This window comes from Salmo trutta, chromosome 12, assembly GCF_901001165.1.
Source record: "Salmo trutta chromosome 12, fSalTru1.1, whole genome shotgun sequence".
NCBI classification, from domain to species: domain Eukaryota; kingdom Metazoa; phylum Chordata; class Actinopteri; order Salmoniformes; family Salmonidae; genus Salmo; species Salmo trutta.
Genome location: NC_042968.1, coordinates 64,642,013 through 64,654,843, shown reverse-complemented (window position 1 = coordinate 64,654,843; position 12,831 = coordinate 64,642,013). Strand labels below are relative to the sequence as shown.

Here is a 12,831-nt window from a genome sequence, read left to right as displayed (position 1 = left end):
AGTTAAGTAATTGTTTACATTATATATTTTTTCATCATTAAACATTTATGATGTTTTTCAAGTAAATTATATAAAAAAATATATTTTAAAGTTCCATTTACATTTTGGTCATTTAGAAGATCTTTGTAGTAATGAACAACATGAAGAAACGCACTTACTGTCACGTTCTGACCAGTAAAGGGGTTATTTGTTATTGTAGTTTGGTCAGGACGTGGTTCGGGGTTTGTTGGGTTATGTTATTATGTAAGAGGGGTGTTTGTTTAGAGTGTTCTGGGGTTTTTGGGATATGTTCTATGTTAGTATATTTCTATGTTTTTCTAGTATGTCTAGTTCTATGTTTAGTTTATGGGGTTGACCTTCAATTGGAAGCAGCTGCTCCTAGTTGCTTCTAATTGAAGGTCCTATTTAAGAGGGGTGTTTTTCTATGGGATTTGTGGGTAGTTGTTTACTGTTTTGTGTCTGTACACCTGACAGGACTGTTTAGTGTCGTTCTTTGTTTTGTATACGTGATTTGTTTGTTTTTCCTTCTTTTGATTTAATAAAGAAGATGAGTATACACGTTCCCGCTGCACCTTGGTCCAATCCTTACGCCGCCCGTTACACTTACAGCACCAAAAAATAAGAAGTTTAGAAGATACATTTATTATGAAACTAAAACATATTGAGTTAGAAAATGTCTGTATCTGTACTCTGATATTGTAGTGCAACGGGTTTCCACAAAGGTTTTGAGTAACGGGGTTTACAGTGAAGAGATGTGCTGTTCCTTCTCAAGCCCTAGTCGCTGGGTTACAGGGAATAGAGCCATTATGATTTAAGGATTCATCTAACAGCTAGTTAACTCATTTTACATAACTCATACCACGTAGCCCTGCATTATTACTTGGGATGAATGATATGGAAAGAGAAAGAGAGAACGACAGAGGGGGGAGAGAGAGCGATGAATAATGACTGACTAACTGAGGAGAGCGCATAAGACACTCCAACACCGTGAAGATTCTACATGCCATATAAATCAGGCTAATGATGAGGGACATACTGTAGCTCTGACTAGCGCTGTCTCCTCCTGAACATTAACGCAATGCAAGCATGCACACAATCAGAAATACACACATATACACACACACATATTTACACACACCTCCCACTGAAGCTCACCCCACCTAGCATCCCCCTGAGAGCATTCATTTCCCCCATATCATTGGCACTTTGGCCTCTGAAATGGATGTCAATTGGGATGCTCGTCTTGTAAAGGACACTCTGTACGTGCAATAGGGGTTGATGGACCCCGTTCGAACCCTCTCGTCTGCCCGGGAAGCTGACCGGCTACCCTGTGGTTATGTGAGCAGGTGATGTGTAGGTGATTGGCTAGCCTGTGATTTATGTGACTGGGTTCTTTCCAGTAATTGGCTGGCCTGAGCCACTCTCCGCAGCTTATTGGCTGGTGTGAGGTGTGGGCTACTCACATTGGCCAGCCCTCCCCGGTGGAGACGGTGAAGAGGGTGAGGAAGGCCCACAGCACGTTATCATAATGGAACTCGTACTTTCTCCACTCACGATCCTGGGCAGCCACGTCATCACGGTCATAGTCCAGAAACTTACCCCTGATGAACAACGGAGAGAGGGAGGGAGGGAGGGAGAGAAAAAGTAAGCGAGAGAAAGGAGAAAGAGAGAAGAGAGAGAGAGAAAGCAAAAAAGAGAGAGTAGCACAATATTGTATTAGTATACTGTAGGTAAATTGGCTCAAGCTACAGTACCATTCAAAAGTTTGGACACACCTACTCATTCAAGGGTTTTTCTTTATTTTTACTATTTTCTACACTGTAGAATAATAGTGAAGACATCAAAACTATGAAATCACACATGTGGAATCATGTAGTAACCAAAAAAGTGTTAAACAAATCTAAATATACTTTATAGTTGAGATTCTTCAAAGTAGCCACCATTCGCCTTGATGACAGCTTTGCACACGCTTGGCATTCTCTCAACCAGCTTCATGAGGTAGTCACCTGGAATGCATTTCAATTAACAGGTGTGCCTTGAATTTCTTTGTACTACATGATTCCATGTGTTATTTTATAGTTTTGATGTCTTCACTATTATTCTACAATGTAGAAAATAGTACAAATCAAGAAACACCTGGAATGAGTAGTTATGTCCAAACTTTTGACTGGTACTGTATTTATTTAGTAAGGGTTAAGAGTGTGTGTAATGTACCTGCAGTCCTTCTCCAGACCTTTAGACTCGTCGGTGCAGTAGAAGAACTTGCCCTTGAACAGCTGCACAGCGATGACAGCGAAGATGAACATGAAGAGCATGTAGACAATGAGGATGTTGAGCACGTTCTTCAGAGAGTTGACCACGCAGTCAAACACAGCCTGGAGGGGAAGACAAACACACACAATCACTCAAACTCACATTGACATGCATTTAAACACCCGGCCGCACACACATACGCACACACACACACACAAGCATGCACACACAGTCTCTTCACAGCGCTCTGTTGATCAGTTTGCGGTTTGATGACTCGGTTTGCGGTTTGATGTCATGGCAGGTATGCAATCTGCCCAATGAATATGCATCAGCTGGGGATGAATAAGACAGTAACTCACAGAGCTGCTCTGCGACGTAAGGTATTTCCACCAACCTGTCACAAATGCCACTGTCCAAGCATCTAACTGTATGAGAGTGGTTAGCTCTGGTCCAGGGCATTATGTGCAGCTTGCTGATGCTGAGCCTTCAGCACTGAGCCTTCAGCATCAGCAAGCAGCATGTAATGCCCTGGACCAGAGCTAGCGAGTAGTGGGCTTATCTCCCTGCCAACCCTGATCAATCTCAATCATCTCAATCACCCATCAATTCAATTCATAGGATTTGCTGCTGTCTTTGGTCCGATCCATGACCTTTGTCTGATCAACTACCTTTCCACAAATCAATTACTTTGGTCTAGACTGGTTCAGACAATATCAGAGCTGGAGCTGTGGTCCTGATGAGAGAGACGGATTTGCATTTTTCTCATTTGTCACATAAAAACAGTCGCCGGGTGGAGGATGAAAAACTGGTATATGAAGATAGACACTGGGGATATCAGTCATTACATCACGCCATCCTCTCCCATTAGCTTATCTCTCATACAATCACTTGCGAGTTCGGGAATCCACTGTCTGCCGCTGCAGCGTTCGCGTGCGTGTTTGTGGGTGTGTGCAACGTGTCAACCGGTCATGGAAGCGGCTTCTCTGCTGTGTCAGAGAGGAGTTGACGGGTGGCAGATGTAGTCACCTTGAGCTTGGGCAGTCGTTTAATGGTCTTCAGGGGCCTCAGGACTCGCAGCACCCTGAGGGACTTGATGGTGTTGATGTCCTTGCCTTTAGTTCCTCTGCACAGAGCAAGACCACAGTTAGTGAACGAAGAAGAACATTCTGCTGTGGACCACAGGCTCTCACCACTACCTTACCTTCTGTTCTGTCGCACACACAGCAAGCGCACACACACACGCGCACGCACGCACACACACACACACACACACACACACACAATACTTAGTAATATCTCTCTCTTCACTCATTCTCTTTAAGGCACATATGTATCAAATGTCCTTCCATCCCCGCAGGTTGTAGTGAGGTCTACTCAGTGGTTAGTGGAGTACAGAAGAGCACAGTAGAGTTAGTAAAATACATGCATGTGAGTAGATGGCTTATTCTACAGAAACATACTGTACCTAGCAACACAGGGTAGGACAGTAAATCACATTTCAAGAGCAATTCAAAGGGTTTCTGTACAGGGAACAATCACATAATAGGACGAAGGACTACGATCCACTATCCACTGGTATTTCTGTGGAATAACACACACATACACAGTTGTAGAAAAAGACACAAAGAAACAAGTCCTGATCAGGGACACGCTTCTTTGCAGGAACCAGTGTTGTCCTAGCCATTGGAGCTGTGCTTGCCACAGTGGCGGGTTAAACAGCAATGATTTAGAACCTGTTAGCGACAATATACCGTACTGTCCTCGGGAGCCATAAGAACACTGGTCAATGACAGTGAATGTGGAGTCAATACAGTAATCTACCGACACATTGGCCGTGTCCGAAATCTGTCTTTACTACTTACTAAAACTACATACTGTGTACTAATCGTCCTACACACTATTTAAAATGTACCGTTTAGTAAAAATGTATGCAGTAGGCTAAGCAACAAATATCAATACATAATGTCCATAGTCTCAACGTACATTCTGTACATTGATTCTGTACAGTGAGTCTTGAAAAGAACCACATTCAGGAAAAACTCAGGAGGGAAAACCAGAGATGTTATTAAGTATTTACGTGAGCTTTATGTTTACGTGCTTCTATGTGTGGCCTTCCTTGTGTGTGTATGCGTGTGTGAGAGCGTGTGTGTGAGCGTGTTTGTTGGTGTGTGTGAGTCCAGTCACATCTCCTCAGCAGGTTGATAAGCCCTGGGGCTCGGCGCTCATCTGTAGAGAGCTCTCCAGGGTCCATCTCCCCCCTAATTCCCTTTCCCCCTCCTCTCTCTCTGCTCACACCGGCAGAAATCAGAAAAGTCCTCTTTGACCATCTATATGGGGGGGGGTGGTCAAAGAGGACTGAGAGGCTCAAAAGAAGGACTCTGTAGAAATTTGTAACCTGTCCATGACTCTGCTGGCGCCCTCTTTCCGCCCTCTCGCCGTGCAATCTATTCCACTGTACAGTTTGGAATCATGACTTGAGATACATACTGAACTAGAGTACACACCTTTGAATAAATCACACACTGACATCAGTGGGAAGATTGGCAGATCAGCTGGAGCTATACAGTACATGCACATATCTCAAGTGAGGACCGAGGCAATAATGACTTAGTCTATATGTATTCCGTGGACACAATATACCTCAGTAAAGAGAGAAAAAAACAGAAGCATGGTTCCACACAGATTGGGCGTGTTGACTTTTTCTTATCCAATGGGAGCTTTAGGTCTAACACACTGGCATGCAACAGTCATGCTCTGAAGACCTGGTTACCCTGGCATGCAATCTGGTAAGTCAACCCCCACCAGCGTCAGTCCAGGGTCTCAACACGTCTAGATGGCGAGTGAACCGTACCCTAATAGCGTTCAGAAGAGCCGTGGGCTGAAAGGATGTGTGTGTTCACATCAAAGTAGCTCAGATCATCCCTGATTATCCTCGGTCACCGTGACTACAGCGTTCTCAGCTGCCCCTTTCCGAAAGAGAGCGCGCAGCAGTTCCTGTTTACGGATGGGGGTATCTGTTTCCTTAATCATCGGCCTCTCAGTGGGTATTATTCCCAACCTTCTGCTCTTTCTGTTGTTTCCACCCAAGGCCAAACAAGAAGAGGAAACAAAATTCTCCCTCCCTGATCTGCCCTTCTCACTAACTCTTTCGCTATTTATGATGATGCTGATGAGGTAAGGATGTTTGTATGTGAAATGTGACTTTCTGATGACACTGTTTGTTAATATTGATTGATTTACTGTAATTCTTGGGTACGTTGGTATTGTTTAACCGTTCTTTACTTTTGCATGATGGCACACAATGGCATCAAGAGACAGGGTTTAATATGATTAGTGATTGTCTTCTGAAAGCTATTGGGAAGAGTCTTGGTTCACTGAGAGGGTAAGGGGGGGGGGGGTATCCTGCCCAGTGCAGGACAGAGAGTGAGAGCATTGGAACGTGATGGGGGAGGTTGATAGGGAACGTTTTGGGAGGATGGGGCTTTGGGGTCAGGGGTCAATAAGAGAGAGTGTTGGTCCCCACCTGGCCACGCTTTGTTGCGATCTGATGAAGAGAAACAATAATAAACAGAACACACACAAACACGTCACAAAACCACATAGAACAAACGGAAAGCACAGAAGAAATTATGGCTGCTTCATGAAGACAAAGAAAAAGGCAGAAATATACAGAAACACAAAGAGAAATAAACACTTTAAGCCACTTTAAGACAGTATTAATAACACTGTTGAAGAGAGGAGGAGATTTAGTGGCTGGAGCTAGTTAGCCTTAAGATGTAATACTGAACATTGAAACACATCAGTAAGAGACAAATAATGACAAGCAAACGGAAGCATTTAACTCAAGAGTCAAGTCAAGAGCAAAAAAGAGAAGAAACCTAGCATAGACTGATCTGAAAATGACAGCTTTAGGGGGTTTTGGTTGTCTATCTTCTGTTTCTGACAAGAAGACTTAGGGTACGTCCTAAATTAAACCATACATAGTGCACTACCTTTGACCAGAGCAATATGGGACCTTTTCAAAATAAGTGCACTATATAGGGAATAGGGTGCCATTTGGGATTTTTATTTAATTTTTTCTGACAGGAGATTTTCCAGTGAGATGGCATCAAGGAAGAGAAGACATGATTTTCGACAAAAGACACATCTGAGAGGACCATCTATCTCTCTGTCTGTCTGCCAGGGAAGTGAGCAGCTCAGAGATGGAGGCTAGGGAGAGAAAGTATATCATCCAGATAACCTCCCTATCAGCTACCCAGCATTCCACAGTACCAGGAGAGGAACACATATATACCATACTGAGCCAGCATTATGGGACAACAATTACCATGCACAGGCACGCACGCACGCACACACACACACACTTGGATATATGAACATATAGACAGCCATTCACACACACATACAGTGACCACACACAAACACACACACATCTCAAACGCACCTACTGTTCCATGCAGAAATATCCTCTCAATGATGAGACCGTGCGAATTTTAAATGGGAGAGTAAATCAATGAACATATGCAAATAAACCGAAGAATATACAGTAATATAATGAATGTGAATCTATAGATATATAGGCTAGTTAAGCAAACGGACTGAGCAATGAGAGTGAGGCTGCTGGCTACAGTCATGCTACGCTACATACCTACAGTATACGCTGGACAGGCAGTGAAAGACAGACAGACAAGTCAGACAGGCAAGACAGACAGGCAAGAAAGACGCCAAAGACAGGGACACGCAAGAAAGCAGGCAATCACAAAGGCATTACCCCATGAAGCTCCTGAAAGCAATCCAAGCCACAAAAGAGAAAGACAGAGGGACAGTTTGAAAGAAAGGGAAAAGAGACAGAGTCAGCGACACAGAAAACCACAGAGGAACCCATCAAAACACAGTAGGCTACTGCCCGGGAAAAAGAGAGAAGAGGCTAGAAGGATAGAGAAGAAAAACAACAGCAAAACCGATGTGGTACAATTTGCTACTTCAGAGGTTATTACACGTTAGCCCCATCGTGACACCACTGGGTGTAAAACAATTGAATGAGCTGGCAGAGAAAACACCATTTCCTTTTACTCCAGAGACGCAGATGGCTGGTCGGCATGCTTGAAGAGACTGCTTTTCACCTTCCTTTATTGTCTTTGAGTGTGTGTGTGTGTGTGTGTGTGTGTGTGTGTGTGTGTGACTCGCCATAGAAGCACCTGATGACTTTCCGCCTCAGTTCCCCAGGGAGGGAGAGAGGAACAGCTGTACATTAGCACTATGAGGAACCCGCCCCCCTCCCCAGATCAACCTCACACTCATTGCTCAAATCACACACGCGGTATTAGTACACAGATAGGAGGGGGTTATGATAGGCTAAGAGAAGAGACACAATAATCACAGGCAATGGAGTTTGGAGCCCCTGAGAGGTGTACAGAGAGGTTGGCTTTGGAGAATGTTTGGGGGAATCTTTTGGGCCCTGAGTGAGAGAGTTTAACTCAGACAGGCATGTTTGTTAGTCAAATGGCCACCGGACTATTTACATTGACCCCCCCTCCATTTGTTTTGTACACTGCTGCTACTCGCTGTTTATTATCTATGCATAGTCACTTCACCCCTACCTACATGTATAAATTACCTCGACTAACCTGTATCCCCGCACACTGACTCAGTACCGGTACCCCCTGTATATAGCCTCGTTATTGTTATTTTATTGTGTTACTTTTTATAATTTTTTACTTTAGTTTATTTGGTAAATATTTTCTTAACTCTTCTTGAACTGCACTGTTGGTTAAGGGCTTGTAAGTACGCATTTCAAGGTAAGGTCTACACTTGCTGTATTTGGCACATGTGACAAATAAAGTTGGATTTGATTTGATGTGTAAGTGCGCCAGCAGGGGGAGCCAGTGTGTGACTGTGAGGGGGAATCTGTCGAGTGGCACACTGTAGGGGAGAGGTGCTGTTGGCTGAAACAGGCCTTGAAACAGTAATAATACTGTCATTAATTTAAAAGGGCAAAGCAGGGTTGATCCATGCATTTTAGACGTTTAAATTAATGATATATAGCCATTCATTTTTGAAGAATATAACTTATAAATGTCTCATGAGCTTTGTTCAACTGTCTTACCCTACCATAATCCACAACATCAACTTGTTTTACTTGATTGCTTGTAAACAATCCAATTGTAAACAAACACTGTACAGTTTTAAAACAGTCCTTGCATCCATGTTCCCGTCTTTGAATTTGAGAGAGGTTACATTTCTCCAGCCCCCGTCCCTCAGCTGTTTACCAAAACAAATAGTGACGTGACCGATGTTGTTGTTTTCGGAATCACAGGTAGCCACTTTAAGCCCTTCTACAGCTGCCAGAGGAACATACAGTACGTCAAAGTGTGTACTTACGAGCAGGCGAAGGCCACCAGAGCTCCACTGACCACGATAAAGTCCAGGATGTTCCACAGGTCCCGGAAGTAAGAACCAGGATGGAGGAGCAGTCCCAGGTCTATCATCTACACACAGAGTTAAAGATAACTGAATATATGGGGGAAGATGATCCACATTAAACTAATAGTACTAACCGTTGGCAATCTCACCCTCTGAAACAGTATAAGTGTCCAAGGGATGAACGTTACCACTCCAGTAAAGAGCCCTGATATTGGATGTAGTACTTAAAAAGGAACCAGATATCTCCCTTCCAACTTGAGGCAGCTTTGCAGTGCAGTTATTTTGAGCTGCAACCTAAGAGAGTACCTCTGTGTATGCTATTCAAACTGAGGAAACTGTCCAACGTCCATTTGCAACACGTTCCCCAGCATGACATTGACCTCTCACCTTAATCACCATCTCAAAGGTGAACACTCCCGTGAAGACGTAGTCCAGATATTTGAGCACCTGCAAGAGGAAATATGATGGTGAGAAACGATTGAACCCTCTGTCAGAAGTCACACAGCCTCTCTTCTTTACTCTTCCCCAAGACACAAATGCGCAAGTGACCAGCAAACCTGGTTTCAGAAAACAAATAAAGCAAGACCTCACGGCACAACGCCTCTCCCCCGTGTGACCTACTTGTTGTGTGTATGTACTGGCATGTACGTGGAACTGATAGACACGTTCATGTTTTGAAATGTATGTAAATTGTAAAATATTTGGTCTGTAATGTCTTTTTCGTTACGTGTCAGACCCTTGTAAGACTAGCTGTCGCCATTGGCAATGACTAATGAGAATCCTAATAAATCAAAATCAAAAAAGCAGGCAATAGCCTTAGCAGCACTCAGCTCATGTTTATTCCAGCTGAGCCCTTCACTAGAATGCTAATAAGTTAAGCCTGTCTTTTTGAAGACCCAAATGAACTCAAAAATACTTTACAGAAATACTGTGCACTCTCACACAGTCTAACTGTCAGGTGATATTAACAGAAATTCTAGAAGCTTCTGTCAGCTCAATCAGGCCTAATGAATCAGCTAGTCAGTCAGTTAGTCAGTCAGTCGGAATGAGGACCAGAGGGGGTTGTGGGATTGAGGAGGCAATCTAAGTCCAAATTCCTTTAGCGCTAGTAGAGACTGCTCCTGCTCCTCAGGACCCAAAAAGCCAGCAGCCCTGTGTGTGTGTGTGTGTGTGTGTGTGTGTGTGTGTGTGTGTGTGTGTGTGTGTGTGCACTTGCAGGACTCACGTTATTGCGGGGTGCATTGGCCTGCACAGGGTCTTCAGCGGCCAGGGCTATGCTGCTCATGGTGATGACCGACAGGATACACATCTCAAAGTAACGCAGGTTCACTACGTAGTGGCACAGCCGACGCACCCTGAACAGCAAAGCACAGGTCATCTCGCTGACTTCACTCAACATACCCTCCCAAAACGCTAACAGAACACTGAGTTGGACTCAATACAGTAATGCAGAAAAAGTATTACTACCTTTATAGGTAGAACTAGCACTGTTACATTGCACATATATGAGCAAGATCAATTAGAGCCAGCAGGTTCGAAGTCTCAGGGCCTCACTTACGGGTTGGTCTGCCCGAACACAAACATGGAGCTGTAGGGTAGAATGTGTTTGGGGCCGTTCTTCAGCTCCTCCTCATCCTCCTCTAAGTTCTTCTTCTCCTCGTTCTGGGGGAGGCTCTCACAGTCTATGTTATTCACTATCAGATAGAGAGAGAGAGGGAGAAAGAGAGAGACAGAGAGAGAGAGAGAGAAAGAGAAAGAGAGATATTGACTGAAGTGTTTCCCCTGCAGCCCATGCCTAACAGGAGCATAACACAGTGTGGCACTGACTGAGGTACTGACTGAGGTACAGACTGAGGTACAGGCTGAGGTACAGACAGGGGTACTGACTGGGGTACTGACTGGGGTACTGACTGAGGTACCGACTGAGGTACCGACTGAGGTACAGACTGAGGTACTGACTGAGGTACAGGCTGAGGTACAGACAGGGGTACTGACTGAGGTACTGACTGAGGTACTGACTGGAGTACTGATGTGGATACTGACTGGGGTACAGACTGGGGTACAGACTGGAGTACTGACTGGGGTACAGACTGGGGTACAGACTGGAGTACAGACTGGGGTACAGACTGGGATACAGACTGGGATACTGACTGCGGTACAGACGGGGTACAGACTGTGGTACAAACTGGAGTACTGACTGGGGTACAGACTGGGGTACAGACTGGGATACTGACTGAGGTACAGACTGGGGTACTGACTGGGGTACTGACTGGGGTACAGACGGGGGTACAGACTGTGGTACAGACTGGGATACTGACTGGGGTACAGACGGGGTACAGACTGGAGTACTGACTGGGGTACAGACTGGGGTACAGACTGGGATACTGACTGGGGTACAGACGGGGTACAGACTGGAGTACTGACTGGGGTACAGACTGGGATACTGACTGAGGTACAGACTGGGGTACAGACTGGGGTACAGACTGGGGTACAGACTGGGATACTGACTGGGATACTGACTGGGATACTGACTGGGGTACAGACGGGGGTCCAGACTGTGGTACTGACTGGGGTACAGACTGGGGTACAGACTGGGGTACAGACTTGGGTACAGACTGGGGTACTGACTGGGGTACAGACGGGGTACAGACTGGAGTACAGACTGGGGTACAGACTGGGGTACAGACTGGGGTACAGACTGGGGTACTGGCTGGGATACTGACTGGGGTACAGACTGCGGTACTGACTGGGGTACAGACGGGGGTACAGACTGGGATACTGACTGAGGTACAGACTGGGGTACTGACTGGGATACAGACTGGGGTACAGACTGGGGTACAGACTGGGGTACAGACTGGGGTACTGGCTGGGATACTGACTGGGGTACAGACTGGGATACTGACTGAGGTACAGACTGGGGTACTGACTGGGGTACAGACTGGGATACAGACTGGGGTACTGACTGGGATACAGACTGGGGTACAGACTGGGGTACTGGCTGGGATACTGACTGGGGTACAGACTGGGGTACAGACTGGGGTACAGACTGGGGTACAGACAGAGGTAATGCTTGGGATACTGACTGGGGTACAGACTGGGGTACAGACCGGGGTACTGACTGAGGTACAGACATAGGTAATGCTTGGGATACTGACTGGGGTACAGACTGGGGTACTGACTGGGGTACTGACTGGGGTACAGACAGGGGTAATGACTGGGATACTGACTGGGTATGATGGTGGTCTCTCTGGGCGGGGCGGTGATGGTGACAGGGATGTGGACAGTGTTGCTGTTGAGGCCTGCCTGGCTGGCTCTGTGGCTGTTCTTCTGGTTGTCTGCATCCTCTTGCTTCTCTCCAGCCTGTAGACCTGCAGGAGGCTGCACAGGGCTGGTGGCCAGGCTCTCCCCTTGAGCGTCCAGTGAAGCTCTGTGGTGATGACATGACAATAGTAAAAAGAGGTCACTAAAGCACATTGAGAATGCGCTGGTCACTCACCTGTGTCCCTGGTCCCTGTCTCCATCTCTCTTTCCGTTCTCTCTGCACTCCTCTCCATCCAGAGTTGACTGGGCCCTGACCATGCGGGAGCGGTATCTCCTCCTCTCTCCGTTCCCCTCTCCGTTCCCCTCCTTGTGCCCCCGGCCCTTCCTCTCCACTCTGGCCCCGTTAGCCAGGGCCCCGTTCCCCTCTCGGGGCTGTCTGTGGGAGTGGTGGTGGCGGTGCTCCCTCTCCTCCCCCCCTCCGTTCACTCCTTCCTCCGGGGACCCCGCCTGGTGATGGTGCCTGTGGCCCTGGCCCCCCTCTCGACTATGGCTCCTCTCCACCTTTCCTTCTTTAGGCCGGGGCCCGTCTGGGTGGTAGTGGTCCCTACTGCGGCTGTGGTGGGTGTGATGCCTGCTCTCCCCGTTCTCCCCATTCCTCTCCCGGTGGCGGTGGTGCTTGCGTGGCTGTGGGCCGTGGGGGTCTCCCCCCTCTTGCTGGGGGTCTGCTCCGTCTCTGTCCTCCTTGGGGGGTGGTGGTTTGTCCCCATTGCCTGGCTCCACCACTAGGGGGCGGTCGTTGTGGGTCTTCATGTCGGGGTGCAGGTGGAGGGCGGAGGAGACACGCAGGCGTTCCTCTGGGTCCAGCTCGTTGAACAGAGCCTCGGAGCTGGCCCT

The 12,831-nt window shown here is 46.7% G+C and overlaps 1 protein-coding gene across 13 annotated transcripts in view; it reads right to left on the bottom strand.

Annotated features, from left to right (window-relative positions):
* Positions 1-12,831, bottom strand: part of cacna1bb (calcium channel, voltage-dependent, N type, alpha 1B subunit, b) — a 210,060-nt gene that overhangs the window by 51,112 nt on the left and 146,117 nt on the right. For 7 of the 13 annotated variants that reach the window (XM_029769132.1, XM_029769134.1, XM_029769133.1 and 4 more), the window contains 9 exons: positions 12,173-12,831; positions 11,904-12,103; positions 10,235-10,370; positions 9,902-10,031; positions 9,064-9,123; positions 8,635-8,741; positions 3,280-3,376; positions 2,215-2,375; positions 1,464-1,601 (listed from right to left, as the gene is read on the bottom strand). The exon at positions 12,173-12,831 is cut by the window's right edge and continues 76 nt beyond it. In XM_029769132.1, the coding sequence (XP_029624992.1) occupies positions 1,464-1,601; positions 2,215-2,375; positions 3,280-3,376; positions 8,635-8,741; positions 9,064-9,123; positions 9,902-10,031; positions 10,235-10,370; positions 11,904-12,103; positions 12,173-12,831 (1,688 nt within the window). Of the gene's footprint in view, positions 1-1,463; positions 1,602-2,214; positions 2,376-3,279; positions 3,377-7,024; positions 7,037-8,634; positions 8,742-9,063; positions 9,124-9,901; positions 10,032-10,234; positions 10,371-11,903; positions 12,104-12,172 lie in introns of all 13 variants that reach the window. The other 6 variants (XM_029769130.1, XM_029769129.1, XM_029769138.1 and 3 more) reach the window with 1 other exon arrangement.